The sequence below is a fragment of the Oncorhynchus tshawytscha genome, linkage group LG03 (assembly GCF_018296145.1).
Source record: "Oncorhynchus tshawytscha isolate Ot180627B linkage group LG03, Otsh_v2.0, whole genome shotgun sequence".
Lineage (NCBI taxonomy): Eukaryota > Metazoa > Chordata > Actinopteri > Salmoniformes > Salmonidae > Oncorhynchus > Oncorhynchus tshawytscha.
Window position 1 is genome coordinate 1,601,169 of NC_056431.1, and position 24,326 is coordinate 1,625,494.

At 45.1% G+C, this 24,326-nt stretch overlaps 1 protein-coding gene across 1 annotated transcript; it reads right to left on the reverse strand.

Annotated features, from left to right (window-relative positions):
- Positions 1 to 900: 900 nt before the first annotated feature.
- LOC121841079 (SHC-transforming protein 1-like) lies at positions 901 to 22,847 on the reverse strand. The gene is given in 14 exon segments (XM_042307258.1): positions 901 to 3,970; positions 4,124 to 4,368; positions 4,654 to 4,773; positions 7,402 to 7,459; positions 7,784 to 7,934; positions 8,004 to 8,130; positions 13,608 to 13,659; positions 18,099 to 18,152; positions 18,557 to 18,676; positions 19,701 to 19,764; positions 21,481 to 21,551; positions 22,035 to 22,444; positions 22,447 to 22,497; positions 22,500 to 22,847. Coding segments are annotated over 14 exon segments (1,767 nt in total). The 5' UTR covers positions 22,615 to 22,847; the 3' UTR covers positions 901 to 3,841.
- Positions 22,848 to 24,326: the final 1,479 nt, after the last annotated feature.

Sequence of the window (24,326 nt, forward strand, 5' to 3'; positions counted from 1 at the left end):
CTACCCCCTGTGGTAACTCAACTAGCCTCTACCCCCCTGTGGTAACTCAACTAGCCTCTACCTCCCCCTGTGGTAACTCAACTAGCCTCTACCTCCCCCTGTGGTAACTCAACTAGCCTCTACCTCCCCCTGTGGTAACTCAACTAGCCTCTACCCCCTGTGGTAACTCAACTAGCCTCTACCCCCCTGTGGTAACTCAACTAGCCTCTACCTCCCCCTGTGGTAACTCAACTAGCCTCTACCTCCCCCTGTGGTAACTCAACTAGCCTCTACCCCCTGTGGTAACTCAACTAGCCTCTACCTCCCCCTGCGGTAACTCAACTAGCCTCTACCTCCCCCTGCGGTAACTCAACTAGCCTCTACCTCCCCCTGTGGTAACTCAACTAGCCTCTACCCCCTGTGGTAACTCAACTAGCCTCTACCCCCTGTGGTAACTCAACTAGCCTCTACCCCCTGTGGTAACTCAACTAGTCTCTACCTCCCCCTGTGGTAACTCAACTAGCCTCTACCTCCCCCTGTGGTAACTCAACTAGCCTCTACCCCCTGTGGTAACTCAACTAGCCTCTACCTCCCCCTGCGGTAACTCAACTAGCCTCTACCTCCCCCTGTGGTAACTCAACTAGCCTCTACCCCCTGTGGTAACTCAACTAGCCTCTACCTCCCCCTGTGGTAACTCAACTAGCCTCTACCTCCCTGTGGTAACTCAAGTAACTTCTTCCTGCCCGATCCTGTCTCTTTCCTTGTCCTCTCATAATCTCCTTGGTCGTCTCCTCGAAGTGTAGTACTTCAATTAAAACAATATATCGTCCTCACCTGTATTTAGCAAAATAAATAAGGGGATATGTTCTATTTAATAGTTATGAATCAACATTTAAGAAAACACATCACAGGAGACCAAAGTGTAAATCCAGAAACTGCATTTTAAAACCAAACTCACCAAGAAAGATTCATGACATATGCATTTATATGCCATCTGTGATTTCAGGTACAGGTGTAAACAGATGTATTTTCCCCCAAAAGAACAAGAGCATTACAACAGAGCTGTAAAAAGTAAAAAATTAAATCAATATATTTGTGAAGGCTAATTGAAAATAACCCTTTGGCTTTCAAAACTCAAATTAAAAAGTACATCAAAACAACAATATAGAAACTGTAAAAAAAAATGATTTCCATGCAACAAAGGCAACTGTGATGAACAATGACAACGCTAGAATGCTTCACAAATGATGTAGAGGATAGATGACTCCTTTTACACACACACCTTGGGGCTTGTATACTTGTTTTCTTGTTGCCTATCCAGGACCTATAGTCACTTAAACAGTCTGTGTGTTTGTGACAGAATGAAGCAAAGGCCTCACACACAGAGCACAAGTGCCACCATGTAAGAACTACACTCCCAACCATAAACTCTGATCATCCACACATCCTCTCTCACAACACACACACAAGCACGATGAGAAAGATGAATAAAACAATTACCTGTCCAGGCTCAAAGAGCCCTTTCTCATGACTAGAGTTGCAAAATTCAGATAACTTTCCCCAAATTCCCCAGAAATCCTGGTTAAAATAATCCTAGAATTACACAAGCGAATAAACAGGAATTCCGTGAATCCTCCAACCAGGATTTCTGGAAAACCACAGGATTTTGCAACCCTACTGATGAGACAGAAATATTTTGTACAGCAGGTGGCAGATCCCAGTTTACTCTTCACTTCCACGTTTACAGTTTGGTTTCAGCCTCCCTCAAAAACCTGGACATGGTTCATTGGCTAGAATCAAAATGAATTGGATTCAGAGAGAAAAGTATTCTGTGGGTATTACATGTGAAATACAGTATCTGGTTCTGTCCCACCCATGTTATTAATAACATCTAAACAATAAAGACTTTCATTTCAGAACAAATAACTCAAACCAACCAATCAGATCTGATGTTATTTACAGGTGGAGTGGAAATCCCTCCAATGAGAGCTGCGACATCAAGCAACCGTGACAACAACAAGTGACAACAGGAAGTAAGAATGAATGTGCAATAGAGGAGTGGATTGGCATCACTGGACCTGGGTGGTGAGAGTCAGTGATGGACTGAGAGACCATGTGACAGGATCCAACGGTCCACTACATTTGGATTAAGTACATCAACTGACTGTCTAATAAGCACAGTACATTAGGTGACAGACTGGAGTGAGGCAACTGCATCGAAGAAACAAGGCACGAGTAAAAGATACAAAACATATCATGAAGAGAAGGAGGGAGAGGATGATTCCTCCACGTTCTCTCCCTCTACTAATTCCAAGGAAAACAACACGTCAAAGTCCAACCTCTGACCAACGTTTGCGAAGCTCCCAGTTTTCCCTGCAGTGAGCTGACAAGAAACACATCACACACTAATGCTAACGCTAAAAGCTAATCTCCTGACCAAGTGTTGCAGCACATTTGGGGAGGAGATAAAATCTATGCTTTGAATGCTCTGGACCGAACGCTTTCGGCATTTAACACACTTCTTCCAGTATGCCCCCCCGACAGACAGAGACATGGCCATAGATTGTCAAGGCAAGCAGATATTAACAAATCCATTGAAAAGCAAGAAAATATTGGCATTAATACGAACTACGATTCCAACACAGCACCGATTAAATTGTGACAGCCGCATTTGGGTTGACTGTGACATCGTCGTAGAATTGGTTTTGAACTCTTTCAGATGACATCGTGTCTAGGTCTGATGACATCTCTTAGATGTGGAACCTCCCCCCGGCCCCCTGCCCCTTCCCAGTCTTCTCTCCATCCCTCTCTATGTAAAGACACTATACTCCCAATGAAAGTACACATGACAGATACAGACTAGCACACTGTATGTTGGTGTAGGAGTCATCTCCATGGTTTCTGCCGCCCCAGTCCAACCAAGTCCACTTTCTTTGTCATGATCAGGACAGAAAGGTAAGACCAGTCCCATGCAGACAGAAAGGTAAGACCAGTCCCATGCAGACAGACAGGCGGATGTCGGACATCCTTTTATCAAACTCCACCTTCGGAGGCCGGAAAGAAACCTTGTCCATATTTGGACAGACGGAGACAATGGTTGTTGGTATAGCAACCCCCTTTTTGCATACAGAGACGTCCTCCGTGACATCACCAGGTATCACTCAGGGTCAATGGTCAAATATGAAAGGTATTTTAATGGAAGTGGCTTGATGGTAAGCGAGGGCCCTGATTGGTGTGGACACACAAATGTCAATGCATATTAACAGGAGGCCTGATCTCAGTCATGATTGGTTATTCATGTGTTCCACTGATATTTGATTGGAGGGTCCATGTCTGAGCTCTCTGATGAGTCCAATCATCAGACAAGTCTTTGGAGTGCTTCTGTGACAGTGAGAGAAACTGTTTCCTCTGCCATGTCTGGATCAAGACCTCTCCCCCATCCCTCCATTCCTTTCTCTACGTTTCACTCCTCCCCTCCAAGGTGCATAGTCCTTTACTATGATAGAATCATTTCTGAATGATACAATGGCATGATTTAATTAATAATGCTCCGTTTTTTTACTAAATTGTATTAATTTCTGTCCCGATGAGAAGGAAAATAGTGTTCCTAGGTGTTACTCCCACGTTCTTTGGAGGGATGGAGGGAGTGGACCTCGATGACGGAAGGATGAACAGAGGGATCAAGGAGGTAACAGTGAGTCGTCCAGGAGGAGAGAAGGGTGTGAGGAAAAGCAGAGAGCAAATGATTTTGGCAGAAAGAGTGATAAAGGTGTTTTTTTGGCTTTCCTTAATGTTGTCAGCACTGCTTATGTGTGTAGTGTTTCTGAGAGTGTGTGTGTGTTGCATTGCTGTGTGTGTGTGTTCAGGCCCCGTGCTCCACTGGTTGTTGCAGACACACCTCACTGCCTGCTGATACGATGGGCAGTCTGTTGTCCATGTGGTAACTGATCAGGTGGCTCACACTCTCAAAGTGGTGGTCTTTGGTACGTACCTGAGTAGTTGGACAACACGCACAGACAGACACACACACACACACACACAGAGAGAAAGAGAGAGGGTCACAAAACATATCACGTCACAGCTGATAAGTGGGAAGGCTTCGGGTGGCTCGCTCTAACTCAGACACCTCTCCCTCCCAACTCACCACTCCCTCTGGGTCGACCAGTAGTAGGTGTTTGGGCTGACCCCCCTGTTGTCCAGTGAGGACGTACTGTCCAGGGGTGGTGCCTGACTCTCGGACCAGGAAGTCTCCGTCACGGGTCAGCAGTCTCTCAGCCTGCCTGCGACTCAGGCTGCCATGGAACCAGGCCTCGCACTGCAGCTGTTCCACCAGAGGGGGCGCCGCTGAGACCCCCAGACCTGATACACCCAGGGAATCATCAAACGGCTCTGAGGGGAGAAGGAGAGAGGGCAGAGCGAGAGAGACGTTCTGAAACCATATGACCAAACCAGATTAATTCTTGATACATTCAGGATAACAATATTCTAATTTCCCCTATGTCCAAACCCAAATGAAAAAACTAATGACTTCTACTGTAGTGTAATTACTGCAATATAGCTGATAACCATTCTAATTAGTCTTATCTGAGATGACTGATAGTGACTGCTATAGACTGCAGGGCCAGTTGATGTATTGTATACAGACTCTAGCTGATAGGGCCAACTGGGACTCACTCATGTCGAATGCATCTCTGTGAGCATTGCCATTGGCTGCAGCTGTTGCGGGGCGGGGTTTATCCACATTGACATATGAGGGGTCATCACACAGGTCCCGCCCTCCCTCCTTTGCTCCCACTGAAACAACCAATCAGAGGAGTTTAATCACATAACTGTCTGTCAGTATCACCTGGGAGGTGTTCAGGGATGGGAAACATTTAGAGTATATAGAATATCTGTTCTGCGATGTCACAGATAGAAGAACCCAGATAATTCACAGGATGTATAAATCTGAGGCATCCGTTTAGAAATTCTTCTCACTACAACTACTAAGGGCATGGTGATGAGAGGAAGTCCAGTGGGAGGAGATGGAGTTAGATGAACCTACTACAACTACTAAGGACATGGTGATGAGAGGAAGTCCAGTGGGAGGAGATGGAGTTAGATGAACCTACTACAACTACTAAGGACATGGTGATGAGAGGAAGTCCAGTGGGAGGAGATGGAGTTAGATGAAACCTACTACAACTACTAAGGGCATGGTGATGAGAGGAAGTCCAGTGGGAGGAGATGGAGTTAGATGAACCTACTACAACTACTAAGGACATGGTGATGAGAGGAAGTCCAGTGGGAGGAGATGGAGTTAGATGAACCTACTACAACTACTAAGGACATGGTGATGAGAGGAAGTCCAGTGGGAGGAGATGGAGTTAGATGAAACCTACTACAACTACTAAGGACATGGTGATGAGAGGAAGTCCAGTGGGAGGAGATGGAGTTAGATGAACCTACTACAACTACTAAGGACATGGTGATGAGAGGAAGTCCAGTGGGAGGAGATGGAGTTAGATGAAACCTACTACAACTACTAAGGACATGGTGATGAGAGGAAGTCCAGTGGGAGGAGATAGAGTTAGATGAAACCTACTACAACTACTAAGGACATGGTGATGAGAGGAAGTCCAGTGGGAGGAGATAGAGTTAGATGAAACCTACTACAACTACTAAGGACATGGTGATGAGAGGAAGTCCAGTGGGAGGAGATGGAGTTAGATGAAAGCTACTAGAAGTACTAAGGACATGGTGATGAGAGGAAGTCCTGTGGGAGGAGATGGAGTTAGATGAAACCTACTACAACTACTAAGGACATGGTGAAGAGAGGAAGTCCAGTGGGAGGAGATGGAGTTAGATGAAACCTACTACAACTACTAAGGACATGGTGATGAGAGGAAGTCCAGTGGGAGGAGATGGAGTTAGATGAAACCTACTACAACTACTAAGGACATGGTGATGAGAGGAAGTCCAGTGGGAGGAGATGGAGTTAGATGAAACCTACTACAACTACTAAGGACATGGTGATGAGAGGAAGTCCAGTGGGAGGAGATAGAGTTAGATGAAACCTACTACAACTACTAAGGACATGGTGACCTCTAGTGGACAACCAGAGACTTACACAACCAGAGACTTTTTTATTTTACCTTTATTTAACTAGGCAAGTAAGTTAAGAACAAATTCTTATTTTCAATGACGGCCTAGGAACAGTGGGTTAACTGCCTGTTCAGGGGCAAAACGACAGATTTGTACCTTGTCAGCTCGGGGATTTGAACTTGCAACCTTACTAGTCCAACGCTCTTACCACTAGGCTACCCTGCCACCCCTATTTAACTATTCGTCACAGACGGATCGGGTGATTTCAGCAGAGCGAGTCGACAAAGACATACAAGCTTAAATATGTACATTGCATTTCTAAATCTGAATGAGCGGGTGTTAGGGTGCTAAATATCCATATTTACGATGAGCGTATTATTCAACTGCATGTACGATAGATGAATTCCTCTGTCTCTCTTTCTCCCGCTCTTTCTTTCCCCAGCCCTTTCACTGTGTAACCAGCCGTCATATCGGGTTAGTCCACTAGGGACTTTTCATTGCATTATGTTAGAAATCAACGTATAATCTATCCTGTGTGTGTTAATGTCATTCTGTGTGATTATTTAGTTAGTCAGTAAATAAATAAGCCAGTTTGTGTATCGCTGAATCATCATGCAGACTAGGGTTGGTGCAAGTCAACGAGGTTCAGAATGAGACTGATATGAGGTAATAATAATTCATGGATGACTAATATGATAAAGGTATATTCTGATATTCTTCAGTCAATTCGGGGAAATTGTAACTCATTAAACAAACTTTTTCTGTGGAGCCCAATATTGCTAATGAGTTCATTGTTACATCATTAATTTAATCACATAATCATTTAAACGTAGTAAATTGATTTGATTAAATAATTGTCATCGCATTAATGGTATTCACGTCACAACACCCCTATGGGAACGCAGAGACCAGTTGACACACACACTGTCCTAGAGCAACACACACTGTCCTAGAGCAACACACACTGTCCTAGAGCAACACACACTGTCCTAGAGCAACACACACTGTCCTAGAGCAACACACACTGTCCTAGAGCAACACACACTGTCCTAGAGCAACACACACTGTCCGAGAGCAACACACACTGTCCTAGAGCAACACACACTGTCCTAGAGCAACACACACTGTCCGAGAGCAACACACACTGTCCGAGAGCAACACACACTGTCCGAGAGCAACACACACAAGGTCAATCTGACTCATTTCCGCTCACTGTGTCCGTGTCATTCTCTCACTGCGAGTCATTGTATTGTGTCACCTCATATCCTTTAGCTGAGTGTTTGTGTGTGTGTGTGTGTGTGTGTGTGAGAGAGAGAGAGAGTGAGAGGGATGGCTCACTTGGTAGAGGGGGAAGCGGCTGCTTGTGAATATCATTCTGACCCGGCTGTCCATAGGGCTGAAAAGACACACACCAGAAGCAATTAAGATACAGATGGAAAAACATACATTACACTGACCAACTGATGACACACACACACACTGTGAGGTGAATAAGGTGAGCGCCAGAGAGAGTGGAAGACTAAGGCCTGCTGTGATGTGAGAGTGAGACTGGGTCAGATGATTAGCCTACATACCGAACTGCCCTCTCTCTCCTGGAGCTGCAGTCTGGATTCAATACAATTGACTAACAATTACTTGATGTGTGTGTGTGTGTGTATGTAATATATATATATATATATATATATATATATATATATATATATATATATATATATCTCACCAGCGTAGCCACAGGGCGGGCCCTCATGTCCACCAGTCCCCCAGGAGGAGGTTGTTTCCCGGGGAAGTTATTATAGTACGGAACATCTGCAGGGGGCGGTGCTCCCTCATCTTCCTCTTCCTCCCACGCTGAGCCATCAAACGGAGCCATCCTGAGAAAGGGGAGAGGAGTTAGAACTCAGGAGTGACACACACACACACACACACACACACACACACACCTGTCATGGGGGGTGACTAGTTTGGGGGGGTTCTTCAGGTACTGTTTGAAGCGTAGTTCGAAGGCCTGCCCTATCGTACTGATGACTTCCTGGGCCAAGCCCTCCGAACACTCCAGGATATGACACGCTGGACAGAAAGGAAGCAGAGAGGAGGGTAAACAACAGAGGTAAGGAAACAGAATATTGGCACTGCCTCGCTGTCCAAAGAAAGGTACTGAACAGGGATTTGATATGCTGCTGGATAAATATATTGAGTTTGTGTTTATTTTTACAGGGACAGTGCACATTAATCAATGTTTCAGTAAAAGTGCCAGTTTTAGCCAGCTGGCTAATTTTCAACTGCAGTCCCTGGGCAGGTTATTAAAAACAATTACAATATAGACAATCAATCTAGAGACAGTAGATCTAGCTGGTATGTCATATTATAATAGAGACAGTAGATCTAGCACACGCAGAATAATATAGTACAAGCAACATGTAGCATGCAGACAAAGCAATAGCACAAAAAGCCACCAAACAAAACACATAAAAGTAACAAAGTGGAGGGATGACATTGATGTAAGGTACTGAACAAGGACCGGATGTGCTGCTGGATAAATCTATTGGAGGGATGACATTGATGTAAGGTACTGAACAAGGACTGGATGTGCTGCTGGATAAATCTATTGGAGGGATGACATTGATGTAAGGTACTGAACAAGGACCGGATGTGCTGCTGGATAAATCTATTGGAGGGATGACATTGATGTAAGGTACTGAACAAGGACTGGATGTGCTGCTGGATAAATCTATTGGAGGGATGACATTGATGTAAGGTACTGAACAAGGACCGGATGTGCTGCTGGATAAATCTATTGGAGGGATGACATTGATGTAAGGTACTGAACAAGGACTGGATGTGCTGCTGGATAAATCTATTGGAGGGATGACATTGATGTAAGGTACTGAACAAGGACCGGATGTGCTGCTGGATAAATCTATTGGAGGGATGACATTGATGTAAGGTACTGAACAAGGACTGGATGTGCTGCTGGATAAATCTATTGGAGGGATGACATTGATGTAAGGTACTGAACAAGGACTGGATGTGCTGCTGGATAAATCTATTGGAGGGATGACATTGATGTAAGGTACTGAACAAGGACTGGATGTGCTGCTGGATAAATCTATTGGAGGGATGACATTGATGTAAGGTACTGAACAAGGACCGGATGTGCTGCTGGATAAATCTATTGGAGGGATGACATTGATGTAAGGTACTGAACAAGGACCGGATGTGCTGCTGGATAAATCTATTGGAGGGATGACATTGATGTAAGGTACTGAACAAGGACCGGATGTGCTGCTGGATAAATCTATTGGAGGGATGACATTGATGTAAGGTACTGAACAAGGACTGGATGTGCTGCTGGATAAATCTATTGGAGGGATGACATTGATGTAAGGTACTGAACAAGGACCGGATGTGCTGCTGGATAAATCTATTGGAGGGATGACATTGATGTAAGGTACTGAACAAGGACTGGATGTGCTGCTGGATAAATCTATTGGAGGGATGACATTGATGTAAGGTACTGAACAAGGACTGGATGTGCTGCTGGATAAATCTATTGGAGGGATGACATTGATGTAAGGTACTGAACAAGGACTGGATGTGCTGCTGGATAAATCTATTGGAGGGATGACATTGATGTAAGGTACTGAACAAGGACTGGATGTGCTGCTGGATAAATCTATTGGAGGGATGACATTGATGTAAGGTACTGAACAAGGACCGGATGTGCTGCTGGATAAATCTATTGGAGGGATGACATTGATGTAAGGTACTGAACAAGGACCGGATGTGCTGCTGGATAAATCTATTGGAGGGATGACATTGATGTAAGGTACTGAACAAGGACCGGATGTGCTGCTGGATAAATCTATTGGAGGGATGACATTGATGTAAGGTACTGAACAAGGACTGGATGTGCTGCTGGATAAATCTATTGGAGGGATGACATTGATGTAAGGTACTGAACAAGGACCGGATGTGCTGCTGGATAAATCTATTGGAGGGATGACATTGATGTAAGGTACTGAACAAGGACTGGATGTGCTGCTGGATAAATCTATTGGAGGGATGACATTGATGTAAGGTACTGAACAAGGACTGGATGTGCTGCTGGATAAATCTATTGGAGGGATGACATTGATGTAAGGTACTGAACAAGGACTGGATGTGCTGCTGGATAAATCTATTGGAGGGATGACATTGATGTAAGGTACTGAACAAGGACCGGATGTGCTGCTGGATAAATCTATTGGAGGGATGACATTGATGTAAGGTACTGAACAAGGACCGGATGTGCTGCTGGATAAATCTATTGGAGGGATGACATTGATGTAAGGTACTGAACAAGGACTGGATGTGCTGCTGGATAAATCTATTGGAGGGATGACATTGATGTAAGGTACTGAACAAGGACTGGATGTGCTGCTGGATAAATCTATTGGAGGGATGACATTGATGTAAGGTACTGAACAAGGACCGGATGTGCTGCTGGATAAATCTATTGGAGGGATGACATTGATGTAAGGTACTGAACAAGGACTGGATGTGCTGCTGGATAAATCTATTGGAGGGATGACATTGATGTAAGGTACTGAACAAGGACTGGATGTGCTGCTGGATAAATCTATTGGAGGGATGACATTGATGTAAGGTACTGAACAAGGACTGGATGTGCTGCTGGATAAATCTATTGGAGGGATGACATTGATGTAAGGTACTGAACAAGGACCGGATGTGCTGCTGGATAAATCTATTGGAGGGATGACATTGATGTAAGGTACTGAACAAGGACTGGATGTGCTGCTGGATAAATCTATTGGAGGGATGACATTGATGTAAGGTACTGAACAAGGACTGGATGTGCTGCTGGATAAATCTATTGGAGGGATGACATTGATGTAAGGTACTGAACAAGGACTGGATGTGCTGCTGGATAAATCTATTGGAGGGATGACATTGATGTAAGGTACTGAACAAGGACTGGATGTGCTGCTGGATAAATCTATTGGAGGGATGACATTGATGTAAGGTACTGAACAAGGACCGGATGTGCTGCTGGATAAATCTATTGGAGGGATGACATTGATGTAAGGTACTGAACAAGGACCGGATGTGCTGCTGGATAAATCTATTGGAGGGATGACATTGATGTAAGGTACTGAACAAGGACTGGATGTGCTGCTGGATAAATCTATTGGAGGGATGACATTGATGTAAGGTACTGAACAAGGACTGGATGTGCTGCTGGATAAATCTATTGGAGGGATGACATTGATGTAAGGTACTGAACAAGGACTGGATGTGCTGCTGGATAAATCTATTGGAGGGATGACATTGATGTAAGGTACTGAACAAGGACCGGATGTGCTGCTGGATAAATCTATTGGAGGGATGACATTGATGTAAGGTACTGAACAAGGACTGGATGTGCTGCTGGATAAATCTATTGGAGGGATGACATTGATGTAAGGTACTGAACAAGGACCGGATGTGCTGCTGGATAAATCTATTGGAGGGATGACATTGATGTAAGGTACTGAACAAGGACCGGATGTGCTGCTGGATAAATCTATTGGAGGGATGACATTGATGTAAGGTACTGAACAAGGACCGGATGTGCTGCTGGATAAATCTATTGGAGGGATGACATTGATGTAAGGTACTGAACAAGGACTGGATGTGCTGCTGGATAAATCTATTGGAGGGATGACATTGATGTAAGGTACTGAACAAGGACCGGATGTGCTGCTGGATAAATCTATTGGAGGGATGACATTGATGTAAGGTACTGAACAAGGACCGGATGTGCTGCTGGATAAATCTATTGGAGGGATGACATTGATGTAAGGTACTGAACAAGGACCGGATGTGCTGCTGGATAAATCTATTGGAGGGATGACATTGATGTAAGGTACTGAACAAGGACTGGATGTGCTGCTGGATAAATCTATTGGAGGGATGACATTGATGTAAGGTATTGAACAAGGACCGGATGTGCTGCTGGATAAATCTATTGGAGGGATGACATTGATGTAAGGTACTGAACAAGGACCGGATGTGCTGCTGGATAAATCTATTGGAGGGATGACATTGATGTAAGGTACTGAACAAGGACCGGATGTGCTGCTGGATAAATCTATTGGAGGGATGACATTGATGTAAGGTACTGAACAAGGACCGGATGTGCTGCTGGATAAATCTATTGGAGGGATGACATTGATGTAAGGTACTGAACAAGGACTGGATGTGCTGCTGGATAAATCTATTGGAGGGATGACATTGATGTAAGGTACTGAACAAGGACCGGATGTGCTGCTGGATAAATCTATTGGAGGGATGACATTGATGTAAGGTACTGAACAAGGACTGGATGTGCTGCTGGATAAATCTATTGGAGGGATGACATTGATGTAAGGTACTGAACAAGGACTGGATGTGCTGCTGGATAAATCTATTGGAGGGATGACATTGATGTAAGGTACTGAACAAGGACTGGATGTGCTGCTGGATAAATCTATTGGAGGGATGACATTGATGTAAGGTACTGAACAAGGACTGGATGTGCTGCTGGATAAATCTATTGGAGGGATGACATTGATGTAAGGTACTGAACAAGGACCGGATGTGCTGCTGGATAAATCTATTGGAGGGATGACATTGATGTAAGGTACTGAACAAGGACCGGATGTGCTGCTGGATAAATCTATTGGAGGGATGACATTGATGTAAGGTACTGAACAAGGACCGGATGTGCTGCTGGATAAATCTATTGGAGGGATGACATTGATGTAAGGTACTGAACAAGGACCGGATGTGCTGCTGGATAAATCTATTGGAGGGATGACATTGATGTAAGGTACTGAACAAGGACCGGATGTGCTGCTGGATAAATCTATTGGAGGGATGACATTGATGTAAGGTACTGAACAAGGACTGGATGTGCTGCTGGATAAATCTATTGGAGGGATGACATTGATGTAAGGTACTGAACAAGGACCGGATGTGCTGCTGGATAAATCTATTGGAGGGATGACATTGATGTAAGGTACTGAACAAGGACCGGATGTGCTGCTGGATAAATCTATTGGAGGGATGACATTGATGTAAGGTACTGAACAAGGACCGGATGTGCTGCTGGATAAATCTATTGGAGGGATGACATTGATGTAAGGTACTGAACAAGGACTGGATGTGCTGCTGGATAAATCTATTGGAGGGATGACATTGATGTAAGGTACTGAACAAGGACTGGATGTGCTGCTGGATAAATCTATTGGAGGGATGACATTGATGTAAGGTACTGAACAAGGACCGGATGTGCTGCTGGATAAATCTATTGGAGGGATGACATTGATGTAAGGTGCTGAACAAGGACCGGATGTGCTGCTGGATAAATCTATTGGAGGGATGACATTGATGTAAGGTACTGAACAAGGACCGGATGTGCTGCTGGATAAATCTATTGGAGGGATGACATTGATGTAAGGTATTGAACAAGGACCGGATGTGCTGCTGGATAAATCTATTGGAGGGATGACATTGAGTCTCACCTCTCTGGTTGACTGGGTCTTTGGCCACGTATGCTACATACTCTGCTGTGTCCTGAGGGAGAGAAAAGAGAAGAGGGGGATGGGGAGGAGGAAGAGAGGGTGGGAGGGGTAAATGACAGGGAAATATGAAGAGGAGGGTGAGGAGAAAAGGGGAGAGTGGGTGAGTTGGAAGAGAGAAGGAAGCAAAGATGTTTAGTCGGAAGAGCTATTAACACACAATGATCTAGAGGAGGAAGAGGCAGAGCTATTAACACACAATGATCTAGAGGAGGAAGAGGAAGAGCTACTAACACACAATGATCTAGAAGAGGAAGAGCTATTAACACACAATGATCTAGAGGAGGAAGAGGCAGAGCTATTAACACACAATGATCTAGAGAGGAGGAAGAGGAAGAGCTACTAACACACCATGATCTAGAGATGAGGAAGAGGAAGAGCTACTAACACACAATGATCTAGAGGAGGAAGAGAAAGAGCTATTAACACACAATGATCTAGAGAGGAAGAAGAGGAAGAGCTATTAACACACAATGATCTAGAGAGGAGGAAGAGGAAGAGCTATTAACACACAATGATCTAGAGAGGAAGAAGAGGAAGAGCTATTAACACACAATGATCTAGAGAGGAGGAAGAGGAAGAGCTATTAACACACAATGATCTAGAGAGGAGGAAGAGAAAGAGCTACTAACACACAATGATCTAGAGAGGAAGAAGAGGAAGAGCTATTAACACACAATGATCTAGAGAGGAGGAAGAGGAAGAGCTACTAACACACAATGATCTAGAGAGGAGGAAGATAAAGAGCTATTAACACACAATGATCTAGAGAGGAGGAAGAGGAAGAGCTACTAACACACAATGATCTAGAGGAGGAAGAGGAAGAGCTACTAACACAATGATCTAGAGGAGGAAGAGGAAGAGCTATTAACTCACAATGATCTAGAGGAGGAAGAGAAAGAGCTATTAACACACAATGATCTAGAGAGGAGGAAGAGGAAGAGCTATTAACACACAATGATCTAGAGGAGGAAGAGAAAGAGCTATTAACACACAATGATCTAGAGAGGAGGAAGAGGAAGAGCTATTAACACACCATGATCTAGAGAGGAAGAAGAGGAAGAGCTATTAAAACACAATGAACTAGAGAGGAAGAAGAGAGGAGGAGGAAGAGAAAGAGCTATTAAAACACAATCAACTAGAGAGGAAGAAGAGAGGAGGAAGAGGAAGAGCTATTAAAACACAATGAACTGGAGAGGAAGAAGAAGAGCTATTAAAACACAATGAACTAGAGAGGAAGAAGAGAGGAGGAGGAAGAGGAAGAGCTATTAAAACACAATGAACTGGAGAGGAAGAAGAAGAGCTATTAAAACACAATGAACTAGAGAGGAAGAAGAAGAGCTATTAAAACACAATGAACTAGAGAGGAAGAAGAGAGGAGGAGGAAGAGGAAGAGCTATTAAAACACAATGAACTGGAGAGGAAGAAGAAGAGCTATTAAAACACAATGAACTAGAGAGGAAGAAGAAGAGCTATTAAAACACAATGAACTAGAGAGGAAGAAGAGAGGAGGAGGAAGAGGAAGAGCTATTAAAACACAATGAACTGGAGAGGAAGAAGAAGAGCTATTAAAACACAATGAACTAGAGAGGAAGAAGAAAGGAGGAGGAAGAGGAAGAGCTATTAAAACACAATGAACTGGAGAGGAAGAAGAAGAGCTATTAAAACACAATGAACTAGAGAGGAAGAAGAGAGGAGGAGGAAGAGGAAGAGCTATTAAAACACAATGAACTAGAGAGGAAGAAGAAGAGCTATTAAAACACAATGAACTAGAGAGGAAGAAGAAGAGCTATTAAAACACAATGAACTAGAGAGGAAGAAGAAGAGCTATTAAAACACAATCAACTAGAGAGGAAGAAGAAGAGCTATTAAAACACAATGAACTAGAGAGGAAGAAGAAGAGCTATTAAAACACAATGAACTAGAGAGGAAGAAGAGAGGAGGAGGAAGAGGAAGAGCTATTAAAACACAATGAACTAGAGAGGAAGAAGAGAGGAGGAGGAAGAGGAAGAGCTATTAAAACACAATCAACTAGAGAGGAAGAAGAAGAGCTATTAAAACACAATGAACTAGAGAGGAAGAAGAAGAGCTATTAAAACACAATGAACTAGAGAGGAAGAAGAGAGGAGGAGGAAGAGGAAGAGCTATTAAAACACAATGAACTGGAGAGGAAGAAGAAGAGCTATTAAAACACAATGAACTAGAGAGGAAGAAGAAGAGCTATTAAAACACAATGAACTAGAGAGGAAGAAGAAGAGCTATTAAAACACAATCAACTAGAGAGGAAGAAGAAGAGCTATTAAAACACAATGAACTAGAGAGGAAGAAGAAGAGCTATTAAAACACAATGAACTAGAGAGGAAGAAGAAGAGCTATTAAAACACAATGAACTAGAGAGGAAGAAGAGAGGAGGAGGAAGAGGAAGAGCTATTAAAACACAATGAACTGGAGAGGAAGAAGAAGAGCTATTAAAACACAATGAACTAGAGAGGAAGAAGAAGAGCTATTAAAACACAATGAACTAGAGAGGAAGAAGAAGAGCTATTAAAACACAATGAACTAGAGAGGAAGAAGAAGAGCTATTAAAACACAATGAACTAGAGAGGAAGAAGAAGAGCTATTAAAACACAATGAACTAGAGAGGAAGAAGAGGAAGAGCTATTAAAACACAATCAACTAGAGAGGAAGAAGAAAGGAGGAGGAAGAGGTGAGGAGGAAGTGCTGGAAGAGAAAGAATACATGTCTGAGGAAGAGAGGCAGGGAGTTCCACTGACGTGGATGAAGACAAAGGAAGGAGGAAAAGAGGAAAGGAGCTATGGAATACAGAGAGAGATGGATAGAGGAAAAGAAAGATGGACGGAGCAAGACGGAGAGGCAGCGTGACAGGGATAGTGGAGTAGATGGATGGACAGAGTGAAGCAGGGAGAGAGAGAGAGAGGGAGGCATAGAGGAGTAGATGGGTGGACAGAGTGAAGCAGGGAGAGAGAGAGAGAGAGGGAGGCATAGAGGAGTAGATGGGTGGACAGAGTGAAGCAGGGAGAGAGAGAGAGAGAGAGAGGCATAGAGGAGTAGATGGGTGGACAGAGTGAAGCAGGGAGAGAGAGAGGCATAGATAAGTAGATGGGTGGACAGAGTGAAGCAGGGAGAGAGAGAGAGAGAGAGAGAGAGAGAGAGAGGCATAGAGAAGTAGATGGGTGGACAGAGTGAAGCAGGGAGAGAGAGAGAGAGAGAGGGGCATAGAGGAGTAGATGGGTGGACAGAGTGAAGCATGGAGAGAGAGAGAGAGAGAGGCATAGAGGAGTAGATGGGTGGTCAGAGTGAAGCAGGGAGAGAGAGAGAGAGAGGGGCATAGAGGAGTAGATGGGTGGTCAGAATGAAGCAGGGAGAGAGAGAGAGAGAGAGAGAGGGAGTAGATGGGTGGACAGAGTGAAGCAGGGAGAGTGAGAGAGGCATAGAGGAGTAGATGGGTGGACAGAGTGAAGCAGGGAGAGAGAGAGAGGCATAGAGGAGTAGATGGGTGGTCAGAGTGAAGCAGGGAGAGAGAGAGAGGGAGTAGATGGGTGGACAGAGTGAAGCAGAGAGAGAGAGAGAGGCATAGAGGAGTAGATGGGTGGACAGAGTGAAGCATGGAGAGAGAGAGAGAGAGAGGGGGGGGCATAGAGGAGTAGATGGGTGGTCAGAGTGAAGCAGGGAGAGAGAGAGAGGAGTAGATGGGTGGACAGAGTGAAGCAGAGAGAGAGAGAGAGAGAGAGAGAGAGAGAGAGAGAGAGAGGAGGCATAGAGGAGTAGATGGGTGGACAGAGTGAAGCATGGAGAGAGAGAGAGAGAGAGGCATAGAGGAGTAGATGGGTGGACAGAGTGAAGCAGGGAGAGAGAGAGAGAGAGAGAGGGGCATAGAGGAGTAGATGGGTGGTCAGAGGGAAGCAGGGAGAGAGAGAGAGAGAGAGAGAGAGAGAGAGGCATAGAGGAGTAGATGGGTGGACAGAGTGAAGCAGAGAGAGAGAGAGAGAGAGAGAGAGAGAGAGAGCATAGAGGAGTAGATGGGTGGTCAGAGTGAAGCAGAGAGAGAGAGAGAGAGAGAGAGAGAGAGGCATAGAGGAGTAGATGGGTGGTCAGAGTGAAGCAGAGAGAGAGAGAGAGAGAGAGAGAGAGAGAGAGAGAGGCATAGAGGAGTAGATGGGTGGACAGAGTGAAGCAGGGAGAGAGAGATAGAGAGAGAGAGAGAGGGGCATAGAGGAGTAGATGGGTGGTCAGAGTGAAGCAGGGAGAGAGAGAGAGAGAGGCATAGAGGAGTAGATGGGTGGTCAGAGGGAAGCAGGGAGAGAGGGAGAGAGGCATAGAGAAGTAGATGGGTGGACAGAGGCAGAGCAATGAATAAAGTGGGGATAGGGGATGGATAGTGAGGTGAGCGAGGGAGAGGGCTGTATGACTCACTGGGTCTCCTCCAGAAGCGAAAGAGATGGACTGCATGTGATGATTTGCAATTATCTGTGAAAAGAGAGAGAGAGAGAGAGAGAGAGATCATGTCTCTCCATTCAGCAGTAGGGGTTGGTTCCATTGACAGTTAGATATAGTGTATACGAAATACCTAACTGACTGGATGATGTACTCATGCTTTCGCCAAAAAGCATTTTAAAAATCTGACATGTTGGCTAGATTCACAACGAGTGTAGCTTTAATTGAGTACCCTGCATATGTGTTTTAATGAAAGTTTGAGTTGTATCGAGTACTATTAGTTGTCACTCTGAAATTACCGCTGATGTTGATCCCTGTACAGGGACAGCAGCCATAAAAGGTTTAACACCATGTAACAGTCTGTAATAACAAACCCAGATAGCTCAATAACAACAAACACTCATTCAGGAGCCCGAATGTGCTTGTGTGTGTGTCACCTGTTTGCAGTCGGAGGCCAGCAGGTTGAGGCTGCTGGTAGAGACCGTCAGGCTGATGGTCATCCCAGCAAACTGCAGGTTACGTTTCCCCAGAATGGACGTCATACAGCGAGACGACGGCTGGAGGGGGAGGGACATTCATGTTAAACAGAAGGCCAACAGGGAAAGGAAGATTTCACCAATAAGGAAGATTAAACAGAAGATATTCTAAAGGATAACAACAGAGCATAGTTAACGTACTGTACAATATACAGAGAAGAATGTGTGTGTGTGTGTGAAGGCAATAGAGAGGGAGAAGCATGTCTGAGCCGTGTGTGTGTGTGTGTGTGTGTGTGTGTGTGAAGGCAATAGAGAGGGAGAAGCATGTCTGAGCCGTGTGTGTGTGTGTGTGTGTGTGTGTGAAGGCAATAGAGAGGGAGAAGCATGTCTGAGCCGTGTGTGTGTGTGTGTGTGTGTGTGTGTGTGTGTGTGTGTGTGTGTGTGTGTGTGTGTGAAGGCAATAGAGAGGGAGAAGCATGTCTGAGCCGTGTGTGTGTGTGTGTGTGTGTGTGTGTGTGTGTGTGTGTGTGTGTGTGTGTGTGTGTGTGTGTGTGTGTGTGTGTGTGTGTGTGTGTGTGTGTGTGTGTGTGTGAAGGCAATAGAGAGGGAGAAGCATGTCTGAGCCGTGTGTGTATATGTGTGTATATAGAAGAACAGCTGCAGGCTGCCACTGAAGCTTGTCTAGTCAAGTCTCCCACAGTCTCACACAGTCCCCCACAGTCCCCCACAGTCTCCCAGGGCCAGACATGATTTAGCCAAACCAGTCTGTTGTGTATATAGCTGTTTTATGTAGTGTTTGGGTGGATGCATTAAGTTTTACAGGAATGCCCCCCCCTCCCAGAAAGACAGGCTGGGCCCGGCCCAGTTGGAATTGGCTTAGTGGAACATACAACTTAGTCACAAGTCTCCCTCGTACAAGGGGCAGTGTGTACATGTGTGAGAGAGACAGTGAGAGAGAAAGAGGGAGACAGAGGTAATTACCTGGAAGTACCACTGACCACAGAGTGGTCAATCCAGCTAAATCCAGATCCAACAACGCCCTGACCACGGCCCTCCACTTAACACATAAATAAATAATACTCTGTGTGTGTGTATATTGGTGTACCTTTCTCTTGCGTTGGGCTCCTTTGGCTCCAGGCACTGCCTCACACACCACTGAGATAGCCTCTCTGAAACAACAACACGTGTGAGAATCTCTTTGTAACACACTTGTGCGGATTTCACACTGTGCAGCAGATTAGATGAAATCTGGCAACATGTGACAGACTTGATCATCCTGACAACCACACTCATCCTCACCATGGATACAAACATCACTATAGAAACCAGAAGGAAACCAGCAGGATTCCAGAACATGCTAATTTAGAGGTTGTGAGGGCGGTAGGCACACACACACACAATACTGTTAAACCTAAATAGAACAGGGCAAAAAAGAGAACTGGGGGATATGAACTGGAGATAAATAATGCATTTTTATGTGAAAAGGAGACAGCTAGTAAGAATACATTTTGTGATTTGCAATGTTTTGAACCAGAGCCCTATACAACACTTAGCTCTAACTACATGGCTCTGTTTTGAACCAGAGCCCTATACAACACTTAGCTCTAACTACATGGCTCTGTTTTGAACCAGAGACCTATACAACACTTAGAGCTAACTACATGGCTCTGTTTTGAACCAGAGCCCTATACAACACTTAGCTCTAACTACATGGCTCTGTTTTGAACCAGAGCCCTATACAACACTTAGCTCTAACTACATGGCTCTGTTTTGTACCAGAGCCCTATACAACACTTAGCTCTAACTACATGGCTCTGTTTTGTACCAGAGCCCTATACAACACTTAGCTCTAACTACATGGCTCTGTTTTGTACCAGAGCCCTATACAACACTTAGCTCTAACTACATGGCTCTGTTTTGAACCAGAGCCCTATACAGCACTTAGCTCTAATTACATGGCTCTGTTTTGAACCAGAGCCCTATACAACACTTAGCTCTAATTACATGGCTCTGTTTTGTACCAGAGCCCTATACAACACTTAGCTCTAACTACATGGCTCTGTTTTGAACCAGAGACCTATACAGCACTTAGCTCTAACTACATGGCTCTGTTTTGTACCAGAGCCCTATACAGCACTTAGCTCTAATTACATGGCTCTGTTTTGTACCAGAGCCCTATACAACACTTAGCTCTAACTACATGGCTCTGTTTTGAACCAGAGCCCTATACAACACTTAGCTCTAACTACATGGCTCTGTTTTGAACCAGAGCCCTATACAACACTTAGCTCTAACTACATGGCTCTGTTTTGTACCAGAGCCCTATACAACACTTAGCTCTAACTACATGGCTCTGTTTTGAACCAGAGCCCTATACAACACTTAGCTCTAACTACATGGCTCTGTTTTGAACCAGAGCCCTATACAACACTTAGCTCTAATTACATGGCTCTGTTTTGTACTACCTAACCACAGTACATCTGCGTGCAGTAACTTGATCATTAGCCTTAAACAACAGCTTAAACGGTTAGTTCACCCAAATGACAAAATAACACATTGGTTTCCTTACCCTGTAAGCAGTCTAAGGACAAGGTATGATAGCAATCGATCCCTTGGTTTAGTTTTCCTGGCACTGTTTCCAAATGCTAACGTTTTAGCAATTGTTGCACAAATCCCATTCAAGTCATGGTACCGACATTAGCATTTTCCGCACATCATGTTCAAATCATCTATAAGTGACTTTGTTGAGCTTCACAATCAATTTTAGATACTTCCGGGGGATTTTGATTGTCATAATGTTTCCATAGACTGCTTACAGGGTAACGAAACCAATATGACATTTTGTAATTGGTTGAACTATCCCTTGAACAATTGGAGGTTCTCACCTGGTGACCTGAGTTCTGGTGTTGAAGTCCAGCGCCCTCATAGACTGTAGCACCTCCACACAGCCCATATACTACACAGGAAATAAAGAGGAGACACATATGAATAGGGATGCCACTTCCTACAGCACTCCTCTCCACACAGCCCATACACTACACAGGAAATAAAGAGGAGACACATATGAACAGGGATGCCACATCCTACAGCACTCCTCTCCACACAGCCCATACACTACACAGGAAATAAAGAGGAGACACATATGAACAGGGATGCCACATCCTACAGCACTCCTCTCCACACAGCCCATACACTACACAGAAAACAGGAAAGGAACTCATATGAACTTGGATTCCATTTCCTCCAGAACACCCACACTGACCGGAGGGGAAGATGGAAACAGATAGAGACAGACGGAAAGATGGACAGACAAGAGAATAGATCATTTTGAGAGAGCAACAGAAAAATTGACAGATATGGAAAGTTAAAGAAATATGCAAGTACTAGCCTATAGGCCTACATCCTACAAACTGAAAAACAGAGAACAACCAACTCTTACCCGTACTGAGTAGGCGACCCCAGTGGTGCTGACCACATGGTCTGAGTGTAGCCATCCTCTGGTGGGCTTGTTGACGAAGGAGCCGTGGCGCGTCCACTCATCTCCCCCCAGCTGCCCCCCCTCCACCCGCGCCCTCCTGGACGCCCCACCCAGCCGGTTCATATCCTGCAGAGGGGGGCGATGGGGGGGAGAGGGGGCTGTTAGACAGGGAGGGGGGTGAGGAGTGGGAGAGCTGGAACTGTTACCCCCTGAAGACCCCATGGGGGCTTGAGCCCGCTGAGGCCTGCTGGAGACCTTGAGGCCTGGGAGTAGAGTAGCAGAGATGCCCAGGCGAAGGGCTCCCATCCTGGGGAAGAAGGAACAGAGCGTGGTGGGGCTGTTCTCGGCCCGGCGGGGGGAGGAAGGGGGAGGATGGGGGTGAGAGAGGAGGAGGAGAGGGAGGAGGTTAGCCCAGGAGGGGTGAGGGGGTTGCGGGGGTGGAAGGGGGGAGGGAGAAAGGGTTGGAGTTGGTATCGTCATTCGAACTGAGAGATTCACTCCGGAAGTGAGTGTACTTAGTTTTAGGGACCAGCTCCATCATGGATGTTCGATGTTATTTCAGTGTTTCTCTAACAAGTCCACACACTCTGGTGTGATTCAGTCTAACAACAACGGTGGTTCATTCTCTCCTTCTCTGTGTTATCAGTCGCTCGCTCAAAAACACACGGGTCTTTCTTTCCCTCTCATTGACCGTTGTCCATCCGTCCGCCCCGTTTTATATCCTCCCGTCATTGTCAGGCAGTGCAGCAGACACTGCGCAAGAAACACCTTCATCTACAAGACAGAGGAGAGCAGCAAGAGGAGCGATTGAAGAGTCTAACCCAGCACACTGATGGAGTGATACTCAGTTGTTTGGTGTCTACACTATCAGTCTTACAACATTTTATGACTTTCAATCCACAGAAATGAATGCCACTTTCCAATAGACAGAATCAAAAAGGATTTTTGTGATCAAGTATGTAGCACCTGTTCTGAAAAATGCTGTTTGAGCACATCAGCATGTCAACTAATGTAGCATGGCACTTAAGTCCAGTTGTTCATCTTTGAGCACCATGGAGATTCCACATACAACCTCAGAATGTGATTGTCTATTGACACAGACACTCAGGTGGTATGAGTTACTGCATCAAGGGGCCTACCCTCATGTGTCTGTTAGCATGTGTTGGAGTAGAAACCTACTCTACTGCCTGTAAATGGCACAGAGTGTGTGAGTCTGTGGTGTGTGTGTGCGCGTTTCAGCGTGTCTGTCGGGGCAGTAGCTCACTAGCCTCTCTTGCCTGACACGGGCCCATAAAAACCCTATCAGCTGCCAACGAGTAGATCAGAAGGGACACACACACACGGGTTGATACAACAGAGTAAGATTATCTGCAGAGTTTAATATAGCAAAGTTCTGTTAAGACCTGCTGATCTATGGCCAGACACCAATTCTGTCAGGGAAAATCTCTATCCCTCCTGCTTTTTATTCCTCTCTCTCTTTATCCCTATTTCTCTCCTGTGAGCAGCTTTGTTTTTCAGGTTCCAAGGCTGCTGGAGAGTACTCCTAAGTAATTTAACTCTTCCTCCTCTGTACTCTTTCACTCCCTCTTCCTTACACACTCCCTCTCCCTTTTCCTCACTCCCTCTCTCTCTTCCTCCAGATGGTCTCGTGTCCTCTCTGGATGGCCTTGGCTTTCTCCCCCTCTTCCTCTCTCTTCCTCCAGATCACCTCCTGTACAGTCTCTCTCCCTCTCTCTGCGCTTCTCTCTCCCCTCAGCTTGTCCTCTCCTATCCTCTCCTGGAATCCCTCTCTCCTCCTCCACACTGTTTTCTGTGCCTCCCTCAGTAGCCGCTGCACTTCCTCCTTCTCTCGCTCCACCACTTCCTGCCTTCTCTTCCAAATGATCTCTCGCTCCCCCTCCCCCCCTCCCTCGTCTCCTTTCCCGTTCTCCAGACTGTCCTCTTAAACAGTCCCTCTACTTCAAAGATTGTCTGTCTCTCTCCACACTCACTCTGTAACTACAGCCAGAGTCTATACAATGCACATAACCTAGTAACAGACACCACTAGATAAGAAAAAGACTGATAGATAAGAAAGCACCAGATGCTGGGCTTGTCCCTGACTGAAGTTTCTGATATGGCTAAAACCGTAGGTAGAGCTGTTCTAGAACATTGCTGCCCTGGTTAGAGTGGATACGTTCTGGAGCACCATAGCATCAGAAGTGCTTGAGTTGGAGAAGTTGCCTCTTTCTGGTTACAGAAACAGTGACACAC